Genomic DNA, 18,171 nt, shown 5'->3' with positions numbered 1-18,171 from the left:
ATGTCGATCCCGATGATAGCAACGTCCTCGTACACCGCCACGTATATAATGCACGGCCATGCTCAGAACAATTCCATCGCAAACATGGCAGCTGCACTGCACGCCCTCCGCCCATCACTACTGCTGCTAGTGAGTAGCTCATGGCTCCTCTGCTCTCTCCTGCTCGCTCCGGCAGCCGCCGCCGGGCGGACGTCGTACATTGTCCACATGGACAAGTCCGCCATGCCGACGGCGCACTCCGACCACCATGAATGGTACTCCACCGTGCTGTCGTCTGTAGCAGCGGCAGCCGATTCAACAGACGGCGCACGTGGTGAACAGCCGCGGCTCGTCTACACCTACGATGAGGCGCTCCACGGCTTCGCGGCCACCCTCTCGGCCGCCGAGCTCCGCGCGCTCAGCCGCGCGCCCGGCTTCGTGTCCGCCTACCCTGATCACCACACCCACGTCCGGCGCCACGACACCACGCACTCTACGGAGTTCCTCGGCCTCAGCCCGCTCGGTGGGCTGTTGCCGGCGGCCAATTTCGGCGAGGGCGTCATCATCGGCATGATCGACACCGGGGTGTGGCCAGAGAGCGCGAGCTTCGACGACGCCGGCATGGACCCCGTGCCGTCCCGATGGCGCGGCGCCTGCGTGCCGGGCGTGGAGTTCCCCGCCTCCCTGTGCAACCGGAAGCTCATCGGGGCGCGCTACTTCAACAAGGGTATTATTGCTGCGAACCCCGGCGTAGTCCTCAGCATGAACTCGACGCGCGACGAAGAGGGCCACGGCACGCACACGTCGTCGACCGCGGGCGGGAGCCCCGTGGCAGGCGCGTCTTTCTTCGGCTACGGGCTTGGCACGGCGCGCGGGGTGGCCCCTCGCGCTCACTTGGCCATGTACAAGGTCATCTTTGGAAACTTCCGCTACGCGTCCGACGTGCTGGCCGGCATGGACGCGGCCATCGCGGACGGAGTCGACGTCATATCCATCTCCATGGGCTTCGACGGCGTTCCGCTGTACGAGGACCCCGTGGCCATCGCCGCTTTCGCCGCCATGGAGCGCGGCATCGTTGTGTCGGCCTCGGCAGGGAATGAGGGCCCGCGGCCCGGCCGCCTGCACAACGGCATCCCATGGCTGCTCACCGTCGCCGCTGGCACCGTGGATCGCAAAATGTACTCCGGCACCGTCTCTTATGGCAACGCGACGCAAGGCACGCAGGGCAGCATAGCCGGTGTCACGACGTACCCCGCAAACGCATGGGTGGTGGACATGCCGTTGGTGTACGACGACGCCATCTCAGCGTGCAACTTGTCGTCGCTGGCGAATTTGACGAGGAGCATAGTCGTGTGCCGCGACAATGGGCGTGTCTTCGGTCAGGTGATCGCCGCGAACGAGGCCGGTGTCGCCGCGGCCATCTTCATCACAGACGACGACTTCGGCGAGGGCACCACCATGCCCATGCCGGCCATTTTTATCAGCCCGGAAGATGCGCCGGCGCTGCTGAGCTATATCAACTCCACCAAGATTCCGACGGCGACCATGAAGTTCCAGCAGACGATCCTTGGTACACGGCCGGCACCGGTGGTGACGCCGTACTCCTCACGCGGACCGTCGCCGAGCTACCCTGGCGTGCTCAAGCCAGACATACTGGCACCGGGGGACAGCATACTCGCGTCGTGGGCGCCACTGTCTTCGCAGGGGCTGATAGGCCATACCGAGCTAGGCAGCGACTTCCTCGTCGCGTCCGGGACGTCCATGTCGTGCCCGCACGCCGCTGGCGTGGCGGCTCTGCTGCGCTCTGTGCACACCGGCTGGAGCCCGGCCATGATCAAGTCTGCGATGATGACCACCGCGATCACCAAGGACAACACGTTCCGCCCCATCACCGACGCCGGCAGCCTCTACAGAGGCAACGGCACCATCACGGCGGCGAGTCCGTTGGCCATGGGCTCCGGGCACGTGAGCCCCAACTCGGCCATGGACCCGGGGCTAGTGTACGACGCCGGGCCGAATGACTTCGTGGCGCTGCTCTGCGCCGCGAACTACACCAGCGCCCAGATCGCGGCCATCACGAGATCGTCGATGGCGTACAACTGCTCCTCCATCGCGTCGAACGACGTGAACTACCCATCCTTCGTCGCGACCTTCGCCCCCAACGCCACCTCCGGGGAGATGCGCTTCACCAGGACGGTGACCAGCGTCACTGCTGGCCCATCGACGTACCGCGCGTCCTGGGTTTCGCCAAGCAACGTCGTGGTGGCCGTGACGCCGCCGTCAATGGAGTTCGGTGGCGCGGGGCAGAAGGCCACGTTCCAGGTGGACATCAAGCTCACCGCCCCTAATGTAGGAGGCGAGCCCGTGTACGGGGCCGTGGTTTGGACCGACGCGAGCGGCATGTACCGGGTGAGGACTCCGTACGTCGTGCTCTAATGCTCCCGCTGGTTCCTGGTCTCCTGTCCTTGAGCGTGTACCGTCAAAATAAGCACTACAGTCGACAGAGCTTGTTCTTTTAACAGACATTTCTTGTTAGTCTTCTCATTTTTATTAATGTGCAAGTATCTCTTTTGAAGAAATGTGTTACTCCTATCTGGTTACACTAGGCCTATACCAAGAGATGATATTCCAAGCGAGCCCAGGCAAAATCCACGCATTTGGTATGAACTATTGCCTAATTGGACCTCTCAATTGTTATGTACATGTTACAACTGTACAAAACTGTACATTACAAACACAATGCTCCACCCTCCAAATATCATGAAGTGCGGAGTCCATTACTTGAATTCACATACGCGTCACTACGTTGGCCCTGCACATCTTTAGATTCTGCTTGCCTGGTGGTAGCTTTTGCGGGGAGTGCCTTGTTGCTGTTCTCGGCGTCACCCTCGTATGGCAAAACTATCACAGGGGCAGCGTGTATGGACTCCCACCGTTCCTTCACGAAACTTATGAACGCCACCACCGTTTCCCTCCGGAACTCCAGCTCCCTCGTGAAGAGATCAAGGGTAAAGCAGGCCATAATGTATCTGAAAGGAACCACGAGAAGGACGGCGGAGGATGCTAGAAGAACAAGAGCAACATGAGTTGTTACCTGTTGAACAGACCAGAGACACGTATCAACATACCCATGAGCTGGTTACTTGTCTTTTGGCTAGTGTTTGCTTAAGCGCTAATGGAATTTATTTCAGCGTACCTCAGGTTGGCCTGCTAAGAAGATTGTTCGCATCTTCAGAAGAGAGACATTGAGGTGCTGAAGATAGTTCTCCACTGAGGCCATTGCCTCTTTAAGAGCTACGATCTTCTGGATCGTGTTCGAAGGTGGTTGATCCCTTATTGTCACATTGCCAAAAGATCTACCCAGCCGGCCTTGTTCTTTCAGCCCTTTAAGGGCAAGCATGGAAAGGGCCATCGCCATCAAGGTAAATGGGAAAATATAAAAGAGCATGTTCCTACAAATCATAGTTGAAGCGTTATAAATATGTGTGCTTAGCTGTATAATCTTGGACGCATCGATCTATAGTTGGAGAAAGTAAATAAAGAAGATGCAAAAGCATTAAAAGATGGTATAACATGAACATGTCCTGCTATCAATTCTTTGGACTAGATCTGGACCCATCGAAATCTAATCGCCTAACATATATTTTCACTTGTGGTGGTGTACTTCAAAAGTTATCTCTGTAAGGCAAATGTTCCAAATAGCACAAAAATCTACCCTGAAGATCTTGGAAGGACCTTCTAGAACCCCAAAATAGGACGATTATGCAAAATAATTATAAATTCACTTGTGCATAAAAGTGATGTGGTGTGCATTCCTTTTCATGCCACTCTCTTGCTCAGGATTACAACTTAAACCAACTATGCAGAGACCTCCTACACCTCATCTCCCATCGTACACCTCACTTAGCCTCCACCAAGAACACAAAAAGCCCTCAGTAACTCAATACTCAACTCATTAGAGAAAATTAACTTACCTCAAAATAATGGTATATGCTACTATTAGAAAACAAATGGTTGAACGAGGATTCTCCCAGCGTTTAAGTTTGTCAAATTTTTCAGCCATTATAGCGAATGGAAGTAAAAGCGCCTGACACAGAAAATAAGAGATGTTACAAATTTATGATTTATTAGTAATAAACATGTATCAAGAAGCGGATTTGCTGGCTGTGATGCAGAGACCTGCTTTCCTAATGAAAATTAACAGGAAGCCATTTGTTCATTATATTTGAGCAAAATAAAAGTGGACTCTGATTGAAAATAAGCATACTAGGCAACAATCACACATATACATATCTACTACAGCTATCATCGTAAGCAGCTTGACTGAAGAAACAGTTGGTTTTTATAAGCCATGCTACTGAATGACAGTCAAATACCTTGAAGAGGTCAATATTGCTTGGAATACCTTCAACCGTAGCAGCAACAATTGTAGCATGTGTCTTCTCAACTACTTTGCTCTTCTCTTTACATGCAACCATCGCCTTCTCTACAAGATTTTTATCAGCTACAACCAAAGATTTACTCAATATTACACCATGCTTGACTGAAGAGCCTCTCCAAAAACTGACTGAATGGCTCGATGCCCAGCTCGGAGAAGTCATCCACTTGCCCAAGTACACACTACCATCTATGTCGTGAACATGCGAGCGACCACTAGATGAGCCTTCAGAATGTTTATGCCGTTGAGGCGATCTTTCATTTGCTACTTTGGAGTTCGTAATCAGTGACCCACCCCAGAAATTCACTGCTAGGGTCTGAAGAACAACATCACCATAAGGTGCACCCAATAGGTAGGAGAACTGTACTAACTTAGCTGGATCCTCGTGTAATCTGCGTATGAATTGCAGAGATTGAAGCCTTGCAATACTGTTTGTTGCACTACTAACAGCTCTTTTCTTGCCTTTGTGGGCACCATATACATGACGAATGGTTGGATCATCATCCCTTGGTCCATATTCACGAATGAACTTATAAACGGAAATAATTTCATTGATGAAGGCGAGCCATACATCTCGTCTCATCTCTCCGCCAAAATCAACAAACTCTAATGTCCACTCACTTGACCTGTCAATAGTTAATTAGTTAGCATGAGGTCACTTTAACTTCATTGTATCACTAAGATCAAATATGCTTCTACGTCTACAGTACAACCATAAAGCCACAGATGATAGATGCAAGTGCAAATGTTTAAGATGATTGCTCCCACAGGGAAATGCTAATAATGAATGAGACATGTATAGAAGTAGTAACAGAACCTCCCGAGTAATGTGGTGCTTTCTCACTGGATTAACCAATTACATGTACAGACCTAGAGCATAAACATGTCCATATCAATACGCATTGCTATGACTTAGAATACTAGCGGTCACGCAAATCAAATAGCTAATATGGTGTACTGTTTTCATGCTTGCACCCAAAACAATCTGGCAGTAATCAATGAACCAGGTGTTCTCCTATCAAGGTGCAGGTAGCAATTTAAAGACATGTGTAGAAAGGAATTTTTTTTTCAAGAAAACGCAATGACATTGCGTTTCTTTTCATTGAATAGAAGGGTACAAGCCTCCTAGGAGGTGTAGAAAGGAAATGGATACCCTTAGGAGTAGTTGGTCATACTTACACTGAACCAGATGAAACAGAGACAGCAGAGTCAAATAGCCTGGATCCAAATGGTCCAACCTTTGCTTTCTGAACCCTTGAATTATGATCAGTAAGGTCAAGCCTCAACGGTTTCTTCATACCTGCCAGTCCAATGGCCTGCCAATATCAATGCAGAAGTGGAGACGCCGGGCTCAAGGTTAATGATAGCTTGTGAAGTTCCAAAATGGTATCGAGTATATTTGTTACATAGGACAAGGAAACAAAATTACATGGATGAAAAAACTTTCCTTTCCTTTTATATGAGTTATTATATGGTCTGTTGTAGTGTGTTCTTGTAAAGTTTTCTCCTCTAATATATAAACAGGTAGCTCTCCTGCATGGTTTTGATTTGTTTTAAATAAAATCAAACATTGCTCCAGAACTACTACACAAATATAATTGCCCTACTTGTTTTGCTATTATAACAGAAAAAACATTCTGAGTGAATTAACTGCATGAAGATGCTAAAGTATCCTTTGACAGAACCATATGTATTAGGATAGCAGCAATAAACAAATGCTCTCAAATAATAGAGAAATCTCTCCAAACAAGAATCGAACATTTCAAGTAGGCACCCATACCTCAAAATAAAGTGCCTTGTTGGTCAAGGTTAAGTGTCCAGGCCATGCAGTATTCTGCTCCCATTTTAGAACAGGTCTCTTTTTACTAGAGCCTATGCACAGGACTTGCTCGTCAGACAGAAAGTTATCTCCAATTTTATGAGTTTGCCTCCCATGATGAACCCTTGTATGAGTGCACATCATAACACAGATTAATAGGCACAACATAACATTGAAATGTTTAATGTATACTCAACATGAACATATATTATCAGTTCAAATTGGTGCACAAAATCAAATGATAGTGGTCATACAAAATTAAAGCAAAACTTATATATTTCTATAACATCTAGAGTCATCAACATCTACCAATCATGAGTTGAACAAAGACCTAATTACAGGTCAAATAATAGAGGTATAGAATACTAGGAATCTAACATTAAGTTGAAAAACACAATTCCAGCAACTCGAGGCTTAAGCAAAGATATATAATCAGTTCAAATCTGCTACATATGTAGAGGCCGTCTTACTTCAAAAGTTCACCAAGGTATGTTGTCCACAAATCCAATGTAAGTCCTTTTTCAGTGCCAACAAGGGCCCTAAAGAGATGATGAGCTGTTGAAACATCAGCAACACCTGCCACAGCCGGAGCAATTCGGACAAATGCATCTTCTCCAACAAATCTTCCCTACCATATTAAAAATACTGAACTCAGAAACCCTCCTTTCTGAAACTGCAGTCAAGAGACTCTTCATAGTAATGAATGAATTAAAGTACTCTCAAATGAATACTTTGGGGCCTTGTTCACAAAGAAACAATGTTGAGAATACAGAAAAAAAGAACTCACCAATATAGAGTAGTTATCTAGTGAAGAGTGTGGATCATTGTCTTCATCATATGGATCTTCCCATGCAAGCATAGTCACAAAGATAAGCCTTTGAAATGCAAGCTCCTGCAGACATTTAAAGTAGAAACATTAGCCAAAAGTGGAAGTACAAGACAAGTGCAACAAGCATGGAGTAATGTTTTATGCTGCTGCCAAACAAGTGGAGCATTGGTTATACTTCATTACAACACTGATGCTGAATTAGCAACTAATTTACCCTCAAATTTGGATGAAAATCGGAGTTATCTCTTGACAAGTACCGGAAGCAGCAATATTCAACTAGACTTCGAGCATCACTGTGTACATGTTCATGAGCAAGAGCTTTAAAGATCCTTTGCACCTTCCTCCCAGTCAAACCATTCAACCTAACAAAAAACTTCATTAGAATGAGTGGATAGAAATCGATAGCAAAATGCGAGGACATTCAGGAGCTCATGTAAACTTCTTATACTTCGGTCCTGCACTATCTAAAACGGCTCAATTGAGCTTTCGATCTCCCCTCTTACCATCTCTGTCCACTTCTCATTAGCTAATTGATATCCTAAATGAAACGCAAAATGACTGGACCACTACCCTCCGTAAACTGCATCTTTGGACACAAGTTGCGCTAGCACCAAGTCATGGAGCAGAGATACTCCATACCCCAGTCTATGTTTACTAGAAAATATCGCAGGTGTCTATCACATTCTACCAGTTGATTCTAGCCCAACATTATACTAGAGCGTCCCTACCGAGTCAGATCATATCGATTTCAAGGGATCAGTAACTCTCCAACTGCTAGAAACCATGCACACAGTGACTAAGAAAGATTAAATTTACATAACCACACTTCTTCCGGAAAAACTATCCACTGACTACATTTTGAGTAAATGAGTAGTAGTTTCACAAAATCACACTTCTTTTGTATCCAGAAAACTTCACTTCTAAGAATACAATGGAAGTACTAGCACAGCCCACCCGTCCGGACACAACCATGAACGTCTCCAACTCCCTGTTACAAAGTTGCACCTGTCTCTGTTCACAGTTGTGTATCTGCCAGGTGGGCCATGCTTACCAATTCAGTCGGGCAGCACTAGAATAGAACACGGTTGCTTCAAAGCTACGCCGAAGCAAACAGCTCCGCACGGTTGCTCCATAGGTTCTCTCACGTGCCAGGACCCTAGCGTACGATAAGGAGTCCACAAGAAACACTCAGTGCAGACACGCAAAATAGCATTTCAGATCTGTAAGGAACTATGAGTCTAGTTGGCAACTAATTGGCACGACATGAATTAGCATGTCAATCCAGGAAACATTGTACCAAAAGATATAATAAATTAAACCTCATTGCCTGATGCACGCGCATGCGGCCATCCAAATTTGGCAATCCTTTTAACCCACCACGATGGTTACACAATATTCTCCTGGTTGGCTTCATCGCTGTTCTCTCCGGATTCCAGCGCTAGCGTTTATACCCATACATTCCCTTCTTTGTCGATTTTTCTCATCCAAAACAAGAAAGAAAGTGACAACACCTAGAACCAATTAAATTTTCACTAATGCCTTACTTTTTTTTGTCCTGACGCGTCTCTCACCTACCTACTCCACTAGTAAACGAGTATAAGACACAATCTTTTCCCATCCATCCAAAAGATATCTCCTTCGCCTCCTCCCTCTCCAAGACACAATCAGGATGACCAACTGTCGAAGGAAACGCGGTAACAGCGACGAACCCAAGGTACGCAATGGTTATGGTGACTGCAATGACACAAACAAGAAGAGGTCCATCGCCAACAAACTCACTTTCATCGATGCTGCAATCCATGATCCACATCTCCTCGTGAATGGTGACAATGATGAGGTCAAGGTGGAGCCTCAACAAGCTCAAGCGGATGGAAGTGAGACTAGTAGGTTATTCAAGTGGACCGTCCACCACAATGCCGGAGCTGGGGACATGGATGTCTCACCTCAACAGCAGCGGCGGATGTGGGTAAAGGACCGGTCAGGCACGTGGTGGAAGCACTGCAGCAGCCCTGACTACCCCGAGGACAAATTTCGCAGCCACTTCCGGATGGGTTGGGACACCTTTGACATGATATGTGATGCGCTGGGCTCTGCCATCGCCAAGGAGGACACTCCACTCCGCCCTGCCATCCCTGTGCGCCAGCGCGTCGCCGTCTGCATCTGGCGCCTTGCCACCGGAGAGCCCCTCCGCGCAGTCTCTGACCGCTTCGGCCTCGGCCTTTCTACCTGCCAAAAGATTGTCCTTGAGGTCTGCGCCGCCATCCGCAAGAGGCTTATGCCGCACTTTCTTCGGTGGCCTGACCAGGTCGCCGCCTTCAAGGGTAGCTTTAAGGCCATCTCTGATGTCCCAGACGTCATCGGTGCCATGTACACCACCCACGTCCCGATCATCGCACCAAAGTCCTGGATCAGCAGGTACTACAACATTGGTTGGTCGGAGCGCAACAAGAAGCCCTCCTTCTCCACCACCCTCCAGGGGGTCGTTGACCCTAATGGCATTTTCACAGATGTATGCATCGGTTGGCCTGGTGCCATGCATGATGATAAGATTCTCGTCAATTCGCTTCTGCATCAGCAAGTTGGCCCTCGCATGATGCCTGGCTCTTGGGTGGTCGGCAGCTCTAGTTACCCTCTGATGAACTGGCTTCTCGTCCCATACACAGACCAAAACCTGTCAAAGGAACAGTACATGTTCAACGAGAAGCTCACAAAGCTCCAGCGTGTGGCTGTGGACGCCTTTGCACGACTCAAGGGACGATGGAAATTTCTGCAAAAGCGTGCAGAAATGAAGATCTCGGACCTCCCTGCCGTGATGGGCGCATGTTGTGTGCTGCACAACATATGCGAGATGAAAGGAGAGGAGATGGGTCCAGAGCTGCAGTGCGATGTCATCGACATAGAGACCGTGCCAGATTACCTTGTGCATTCCGAGAGCGCCAGCAAGGCCAGAGACAAGATGGCGCACGACATCTTCCATGGTGGCCTGGGCTGCACCAGTTTTTGATTCCCATTCTCAATTCATCGTCAGAGTCATCGCTGATCGGTGGTTCGATCAGTTTACGACCCTGCCTTTCTTGTTTAATTTGGTTGATTTGCATTGGAATCAATCCACTAAGGATTCCCATTTTCTCTTTATCTGCTCATAAAATCAAGAGAGGATCCACAAGACATCACTTGAAGAATTATGCTGGGGAAGCAAACATATCCATTTGTACCGGTTTGGTTAACACCGATTTGGTCGAAGAAACTTCCGCTTCCTATGCTATGCATATTTTGTCCCCCTTTTTTTGGTGAAGAGATGTTTCGTCCCATTGTATACCACAAATTTTTCACGTTTCTTATTTGTTGCAGCAATGGAAGGCCAAACTTGGCTAAATGGTTTCTATTTTGTAGTACTGAATTTATGTACTAAAGCCCTGGTTGGAACACAGGAATTTGCGTGAATTAGAAACAGAAATCCCAAGTTCCAGACGGGGCCTAATATCTTTGCAACATCTAGACTACAGTTCCAGATGGTTAGTATAACTTACAGTTCGAAATCGCCTTTGCAACATCGTGTCAATTCAGTCAAAGTAGAACTAATTGTGCGACTGACCTACGTCAGGCAGGAGCGAACTGGTAGTCATTTCTATGTGAAATCTAAGTACTCCCTCTGTTCCTTTTTAATTGACTCAAATTTAGTACAAATTTGTACTAAATCCGAGTCAATTAAAAAAAAAACGGAGGGAGTACTATTAATGTGTCCATATTGCCTACACAGTACAATAGAAGACAGCTTAATCCGTAGGAGCAGAAGAGCAACAATACTAGGTCACTTGACGCACCTAGCGAACTGCTCGATGGAGACAACGGCGTCCATGGAGAGCCACCCGCGGCCGACCCGGCGCTCGACGGTGATCTCGGGCACCGCGAAGTCGAGCGCCTGCTCCTCCACCTCCTCCTTCCTCCCCTCGGCATCCTCCTTGCGCTTCCCCTTCTCCCGCGCCGCCTGCGTGGCGTCCACGACTGCGCCCCGCGCCCGGGAGAGCCAGGAGCGCACCCGCTCCTGCACCGCATCTGCGAAACAGCAAGCCCGCAGCGATCAGAGAGAGCATAACCTGACGAATCACCAGGGGACCCGGGCCTCGGGGGAGGGGGGCGCTCACCGGTGTCGACGTCGGGGAGCTTCCACCGGGAGCGGACGGCGAGGGCCGGCGGGCGAGCGCGGCGGCGGCTGCCCGGGATGCGGCAGCGGGGCAGCGGCAGGAAGCGCGGGGGCTGGAGCTGGAGCATGGCGGCGGCGGGCGGCTAATGGCGGCGGGGCGCGGGGTGTGGCGATGGCGAGCCTTCCGTGGATTCCATTGGGTGGGAGGACGGCCTGATGTTTTGTTTGTGTTTTGCTTCGCTACTGGAGCAAAGCAGCAGTTTGGGGGGAGACGAAGACGATGGTTCTAGCAAGCAGGAGAGAGAAGGTCAGTGCGTGGGGCCCAGGGCCTGGATGGGGTGCGTCTCGTAGCGCTGGCGTGCCGTTATCCAGACCAAAGCTGCTTTCACGCAGCGAGCGAGTCCACGTGAGGAAGATGGAGACGTCGCCGTGCAAGGAGCTTGGCCCAGCTTAGTCGTCGCACTACTGGGCTGGCTTGGGCTTAGAATGTGTGGGTGGGCATGTTCTCCTATTTAGCTGCTCAGTTGGTAAATAAAAGTAAGAGCATCTCCTCTCCAGCCGCGTCTCCCATCTCACAAAAGTACTAGATAAGTAGCGCGCTTCGCCGCGCCGACTACTCCTCGTTTGGGCACAGGGTGGTCTAGCTCGTTTATTCACTGTTGTTTTGCATGTGTTGTTGTGCAAGTCTCACGTTTGCCTTGCCCACCGTACTGTCTTAGCCACAACGGCAGTTCTAAATAACAGATACAATTCATTACAAAGGAGAGGTTGAAACAAGTCCAGCTTCTCAGAAATAGACATTATGTTGACTCTATGCTCTACAGACGCGAGGGAGCATGTGTCGCTAGATTACAAACAAGACTAAAATAAATGCACTGTTCTAAAAATCGTCCGAGATGCCGATTTATCAGCCGATTTATCGTGAATCGGGTGGTAACCGATAAGATTTTGGCATATCGGCCAGTTTATCGCTCGACCGATATTTCGGCCGATTTTCTCGTATCGAGCCGATATTTCGCCCGATTTTCACTCTCATCGCCGATATTTCGGCGATTGTCGGTGAAATTTCAATGACACTTGGTATGGGAGTCAATATTTTGATCCTATGGTTTTGTAAAATTTTGCATTAGCTCAAATTTCCCATTATTATTGATTCAAATGCAAGGAATCAAGGTAATACTTATGTGCAATGCTTAAATATTATTTTTTGCATAGCATATTATAGAAAATTTAGTGTCAAAAATTAGAATTTCAGAAAAATAAGCCGATAAATGGCTGACCGATAAAATCGATTAATCGGCCGATAAGCGATTAATCTTCATTTTAAGGCCGACCGATAAGTTAAGATTAACGATTTCTTGAACATTGAATAAATGAAAGACACAACTAAAACTTTGACGCCATATCCTTCAAGTCATGAATGACAACAACCACTTGAGAACGATCAGCTTGATATAAACTAATCTTGTAGATCACCTTTGAACTATCAGCTGCAAGGATGCCCCGATGGCCATCCAAAGAGGCACAAGACATTGCATATCTGGCTGCTAGTGCTTCAGCCAACTCAGGGCCAGTGACCCGCTGAAAGGAACACCGATGAGCTGAACGAAAGGAACCTCGATTGATGGTCACAAGATACCACAACAACATCCAGGTGCGATGGTATTTGGTGGAGTCCTGGGTGGGCTTGAAAATTAATGTACCACCATCAGAAGTAACCATTGGTGTAAAGAAGAACCCACACACAGTCCATGAGGAGTCTCCAAGTAAGAGAACCATGATGAGAGGTGGTACTATCCAGTCCTTTAGCAAACGAAGATAGCAAAAGCAACCCGAAACCTAAGCCTACCAGGAATGAATAATTGGCATGTCAATGACAACCACCTTAGGAATTTGCGGAGTAAAAGACTCTGAAAGAACAACACCATAAAAGCACAAGACCAGAATTATAGGCAACAATAAAGCATGATTTTAGGTTTCTCCGATATTGTGCAGAGATAAAGCAGCTTGTTGCATCTAGGAGCAAGATTTTATGCCTAAAATATAATAGAAAACTGATGAAACCATAGTATAGACGTAACCACAATTTCTTTGTCGGTTATTTTACTCCTACAATTTTACCTTTTTCATATAGTAATAAAGAAAATTTGTAAATCCTTCTGGATTTTGCATCGAAGTGAAGTGATGTGCAGGCCACTCTACCTGCAGCTTACTTGCTATTCATACTATAGATGTAATTCTTGGGGCGAAATTTGCGAGGTTATATACTAAGATTAAATTTGTTGGCAAAAAGGATGTACTTTTATCTCTTTTCCTGTTATGGCCCAAACGTCCGCAGAAAAAAACGAAAATAATTCTCTATATATATGCTTTAATCTCAAATTGAATTAACACGCGCTAGAAACAATAAGAAAACATGAAAACGGAAGTGTTTGTGGGGTCCCTGCTGCATCTTGAGAAACCAAAAGGCACGAAAGGACCACTACATCAGGACTATCGTCCGCTTGCACAGTCTGGCTGGAAGTATTTGGCAGCATCACAAATGCTTAACTGTAACTGGTAGAAGTAGAGCTATCTTCCCACACTATCACGACATCACTTGATTGTGAAAATAAGATCGCTCAAATAGAGTGAGCAATTCTATGTTACTAACATTGGCAATAGATTTACATGACTTCGTTGCAGAGCATTTCCCGTATTAAATAGCAGTATGTCCTAAGAATAATCTAGCAGCAAGCTAAATTCTAGCAATAACTATGTATCAATTCCTAAAAATGATAGCATTACCAAGCCTCTACTACTAATACAACACTAAAACACCGGAAAAACGAAGACCTTTGAAATAGCATGAATGCATAATGCTCAACTTAGGTAATTGCTAGACTAAATACCAGGAGAAACAATTGTAGAAACTCATATGAGCTATTGGGGTGAAGCATCAAACAAATGGCCAGTTTCAGAAAAAAATAACCTAAGTGGTCTATGAATGTATAAACGTAGCCAAGAAATCTGATCTAATAACTTAGGTGAGAATGGTGGAAAACAGATGTAGTAACTCAGACCTGAGCTATTGGGTGGACATCATATAAATCAATGGTATGCAAATCGACAACATATCTTAGTTTGTGAAGCCTTGCCGCAACCACTTTTCATACTATATATGTTGACAAAGTATATGGATCAATGAAACGCAGTAAAACATATTTTGCTCCAAACACAAATTGTGGAACATCGCATACCAAACATTAGTTTGTATCTTGCCACTGCTTTACTTACTTTTAGCAAGCTCATTATCCCTTGAACTGGAACTTCCATTGCTTTGAAACTGCTAAATCTTTTTTTTAAACCGCCAGACAAATGACTCGAAGTGTACCAAAGGTAACCTTTAATAATATAGGCTAATGAAATACGGCAACTCAGAATTTCTTACATCCCTCAAAGATGTGGCATGTGAGCAGAACACAAGAGCATTAAGTAGTAGACATTATAAACTTTACTCGATATGCAGAGAGGTACAGTATATATATTAAACAATGCCAAATAGCATGGCGGTTTGTATATGGCAAGGGCTATAAGGTTGAAATTATAGGACGGTGGTCAATTTTAATAATGCAATCTAAGCCTGAATCACTAATTTCAGGAGGTGCGCTAGTTCAAGAGCTGTAAAAGCAGCGTATCAAAATTTGAGGGCATGAACCAAAAGGACCCTATTATCATCCACTGTCTCCTTGCACGATCTAAGAGCATCTCCAGCCGCGTCCCCCAAACCGTCCCCCAAACCGCGCCGGATTGAGCGTTTGGGGGACGTGTTTTGTTCGTGCCGCGTTTGGGGGACGTCGCTCCCCAGCCGCGTCCCCAAACGCCGCCCCCAAACATTTAAAATAATTTTTTTGGCTAGAAAGAAACTATTTAATAATATTCAAATCGGTTGAACATAAACAAATTATATATAAAACTTCGAAAAAATATAATTAAATACATATAAACTATCTACTTCTTCTTCTTCGCTGATGGCCCCGCCTCGTCATCGTCATCGCGGTGACGCTTCCTGCTCGTCACCTCTTCCGAAGAGGCGGTGTCGGCGCTCGACGCGTCGTCGTCGCCGGTGCTCGTCGGCTGCGCCTTGGCCTTGGCCTTGGCCTTGGCCTTGGCGGCCTTGGCCTTGGCGGCCTTCGCCTTGGAAGCCTTCGCCTTGGCCGCCTTCGCCTTCGCACGGGCCACCGCCGCCGCCGCCGCCTCGCTCTCTTCTTCCTCCTCCTCCCAGCCCAGCCATTCCTCCTCGCTGTCAACTGGCGGCGGGGAATCGTCGCCGCTGCTCGGCGTCCCGGCTTTGTCCCACCAATGGCGCCGGCCGACAGGCTTTCCTCGCCGGAGGTGTCGGACGGGAGCTGGGAGATGTAGCTCATCGTCGCTGGAGGTGTCGGATGGAAGCTTGGATGAATGACGGCGTACGTACGGGTCTTATTGAGCGCGGATGAACGGCGGCGCAGAAGTCGAAGAGAGCAGCGGTTGCTCTTCCGAGGAGTCGGCGCTCCATTCCGGCGGGGTTGGCGCGTCGTCGACGCGCTTGCCAATGCGACGGTTCCGCTTCCGTCAACCGCACCGTCGCTACGTATGTGGCGGTTGAGCGTCCGAGCCGCCGACGGGTCGGCCCCGCGCCTCCTCGCCTCTCATTTCGTTGTGTCCGGCGTGCCCGGTGCGTCCCCTGTGGGACGGGGACGGGCTCGGGACGCCGGACACCGTATCGGGGCGCGCCGGACAAAAAAGGGCTTTGAGGGACGCGGCTGGAACGCTTTTTTTGTCCGGCGCGCCCCAAATCCCTTTGGGGGACGGTTTGGGGGACGCGACTGGAGATGCTCTAACAACAACCATCCCAAATCAGTGCAATTATGGGGACATAAAACCCAGCAGTAAATACGTGGTTCACCTTGGTTTTGGACCACCTGTAGTCTTGGTCAGCTACGTCTAGGTCTGCCCTCGTTACTGCCAACAACAATCGGCGACCACGACGAAGTACAGCGAGCAGCAGGTCGTCTGGGAGTCCCTGTTGTTGCACCCCACTTTATGAGTACAGCTTCATAAGTGAAGCTTCCATTATACTGCTGAATCAAGTGCATCTAGACGGATAAGAACGAACAAAGATTTAGTCTCTACATGCGGAAACATCAGATCGGGGGTGGAGGAGAGAAGGAGCGACCTCTATGTGCTCTCGATGGTGCGGAGAAGCGACGAACCACAGACATTGGTGGTGCCAGCGAGGATGGCCTGCCGAAATGCCTAGGTTTCGCCTCAGCCGAAAGAAGCAAACGCGGCAACCAGCAGCAGCCCCACAGCGCAGCTCTGGCGGTTCGAAGGGCTCAAGGGAGGAGCAACCCTGGCCATCGCCAATCCAGATTCCACGCAACGGCCGGATGACCCAAGCCCCAAACGCAGGCCTAGCGCCCCGCCCCTGACCAGGATCAACGCAGCCCGAGCACCAGAGACAAACCGCACCACCATGCCGACCAAAAATCCGAACCATGAGAGGCAAGATCCAAACCCAGTTTCGTCTGCTAGGAAGTCAACCGGAGGAGGATGCGGAAGGGACTCCACACGGGCAAGATCCAATCCCAGTTGGCCGGTGCAGTTGCGAGGGGTGCGGCAAAGCGATGAGAGCCCAGCGTTCTTAAACTATTTACTCAGGAGATGCGCCGAGGCAGCCAGAGTTGGGATGGAGGCGGCGGCCGGAGCTGGGACCGAGGAGCCCGCAACCCTAGCGCGCAAGGCGATCTCTGGAAGAAAATCAGAGTAAAAGCAGAAGAGGGTGCGGGCGTCCGAGTGCGGGATGGGGATGCCGGATGGAAGCAAACCGACTCTCGACGTGTCCGGCCGACACCGCACCGCCACGTACCAATGCCCATGCCAGGCTGCCAGCTGCACCCGAGGGACCGATGACCAAGTCCACAAACAGGGAACGATACTGTTTGCCAAAAGCTCTGAGAATGCAGCGTTTGCAACAGGATTATATATTGTAAATAATTTGGGGCGGACCGGATAAATTTCTTTTCCAGGCGCGTACTTCAAAGCCTCCTTCCAATTCGGCATAACTCAATACGGAGTTCGGCGCTCTGAGCCCGTTCCCGGTCCACAGGGGACGCTCCGGGCGCGCCGGAACAACGAAAAGTGACGCGATGAGACGCGGGTCCGACGCGTCAGCGGCACATAAAAATTTGACCCCCTCCCGCCACATCGCGCTTCTCCCGCCGCGCATTTCTGCCCTGCCAAAAGAGTTCACCGCCTCTCCCGCTGATTCATTTCTCCCTCCCACCGTCGCTACTCTCTCCCTCCCGCCGCCACTACCCTCTCCCATACATGGAGCCACCGACATGCCCCAAAAAAATGGCCAAGAAAGAAACCACCAAGCCGTCGGTCAATGAGGCAACGACGAAAGGGCCGAAGGCACCCTTCCCGAAGCCGCGGAAGGCGCCGACGGCGCGGAAGAAGCCGAAAGGCTGGACCGACGAAAGGTGGGAGGAAGACTGCTTGCGGCGCAAGCTATCGACGGCGGAGCGGAGGGGACGACGGGTGGTGCAGCAGGAGAAGAAGTTGTTGGCGGAGCATGCGCACCAGAAGGCATTGGCCGTGTGTATCACTACTACCAACGCGAGCTCATGGAGTACGTCGGGCGCAGCGTACATTCCAGGAGTGGTGTCCCCATCGACACCCGGTTTCTTTAAAGAAGGCCCTTATGCCACTTCCAGGTGCGTGACACCGAACTTGTCGCCACGGTACAAAGAGATGTGCTGCCTGATACGTCTCCAACGTACCTATAATTTCTGATGTTCCATGCTTGTTTTATGACAATACTTACATGTTTTGCTTGCACTTTATAATGTTTTTAAGCATTTTATGGAACTAACCTATTAACGAGATGCCGAAGGGCCAGTTGTTGTTTTCTGTTGTTTTTGGTTCCAGAAAGGCTG

The 18,171-nt window shown here is 48.8% G+C and overlaps 3 protein-coding genes across 3 annotated transcripts; 2 read left to right on the top strand and 1 right to left on the bottom strand.

The window, feature by feature from the left end:
* Positions 1 to 2,415, top strand: LOC124662746 (subtilisin-like protease SBT3). Its single transcript, XM_047200548.1, has one exon. It carries the CDS (start codon positions 1 to 3, stop codon positions 2,413 to 2,415), a length of 2,415 nt encoding a protein of 804 aa, XP_047056504.1.
* Positions 2,416 to 2,635: 220 nt separating this feature from the next.
* LOC124665548 lies at positions 2,636 to 11,337 on the bottom strand. The gene is made up of 11 exons (XM_047202947.1): positions 11,211 to 11,337; positions 10,890 to 11,121; positions 7,280 to 7,427; positions 7,024 to 7,128; positions 6,707 to 6,864; positions 6,198 to 6,360; positions 5,597 to 5,733; positions 4,356 to 5,043; positions 3,954 to 4,066; positions 3,176 to 3,431; positions 2,636 to 3,073 (listed from the first exon to the last, which is right to left on the bottom strand). Exons 1-11 carry the CDS (start codon positions 11,335 to 11,337, stop codon positions 2,738 to 2,740), a joined length of 2,463 nt encoding a protein of 820 aa, XP_047058903.1. The 3' UTR covers positions 2,636 to 2,737.
* LOC124659867 (protein ALP1-like) lies at positions 8,735 to 10,069 on the top strand. The gene has a single exon (XM_047197688.1). The coding sequence runs from the start codon at positions 8,735 to 8,737 to the stop codon at positions 10,067 to 10,069; it is 1,335 nt and encodes a 444-aa protein (XP_047053644.1).
* Positions 11,338 to 18,171: the final 6,834 nt, after the last annotated feature.

Source organism: Lolium rigidum, chromosome 6 (assembly GCF_022539505.1).
Source record: "Lolium rigidum isolate FL_2022 chromosome 6, APGP_CSIRO_Lrig_0.1, whole genome shotgun sequence".
In the NCBI taxonomy this organism is placed as follows: domain Eukaryota; kingdom Viridiplantae; phylum Streptophyta; class Magnoliopsida; order Poales; family Poaceae; genus Lolium; species Lolium rigidum.
This window is presented reverse-complemented; position numbering and strand designations above follow the sequence as displayed.

What these genes read in the sequence shown, in the direction of transcription:
- LOC124662746 (XM_047200548.1), top strand. Translation starts at nt 1, where the DNA reads ATGTCGATCCCGATGATAGCAACGTCCTCGTACACCGCCACGTATATA.
- LOC124659867 (XM_047197688.1), top strand. Translation starts at nt 8,735, where the DNA reads ATGACCAACTGTCGAAGGAAACGCGGTAACAGCGACGAACCCAAGGTA.
- LOC124665548 (XM_047202947.1), bottom strand. Translation starts at nt 11,337, where the DNA reads ATGCTCCAGCTCCAGCCCCCGCGCTTCCTGCCGCTGCCCCGCTGCCGC. An exon ending in TCCATCGAGCAGTTCGCTAG is followed by an intron (nt 7,428 to 10,889) that starts GTGCGTCAAGTG and finishes GTTTTTTGTTAG; the next exon opens with GTTGAATGGTTTGACTGGGA. An exon ending in ACAAGGCACTTTATTTTGAG is followed by an intron (nt 5,734 to 6,197) that starts GTATGGGTGCCT and finishes TGATATTGGCAG; the next exon opens with GCCATTGGACTGGCAGGTAT.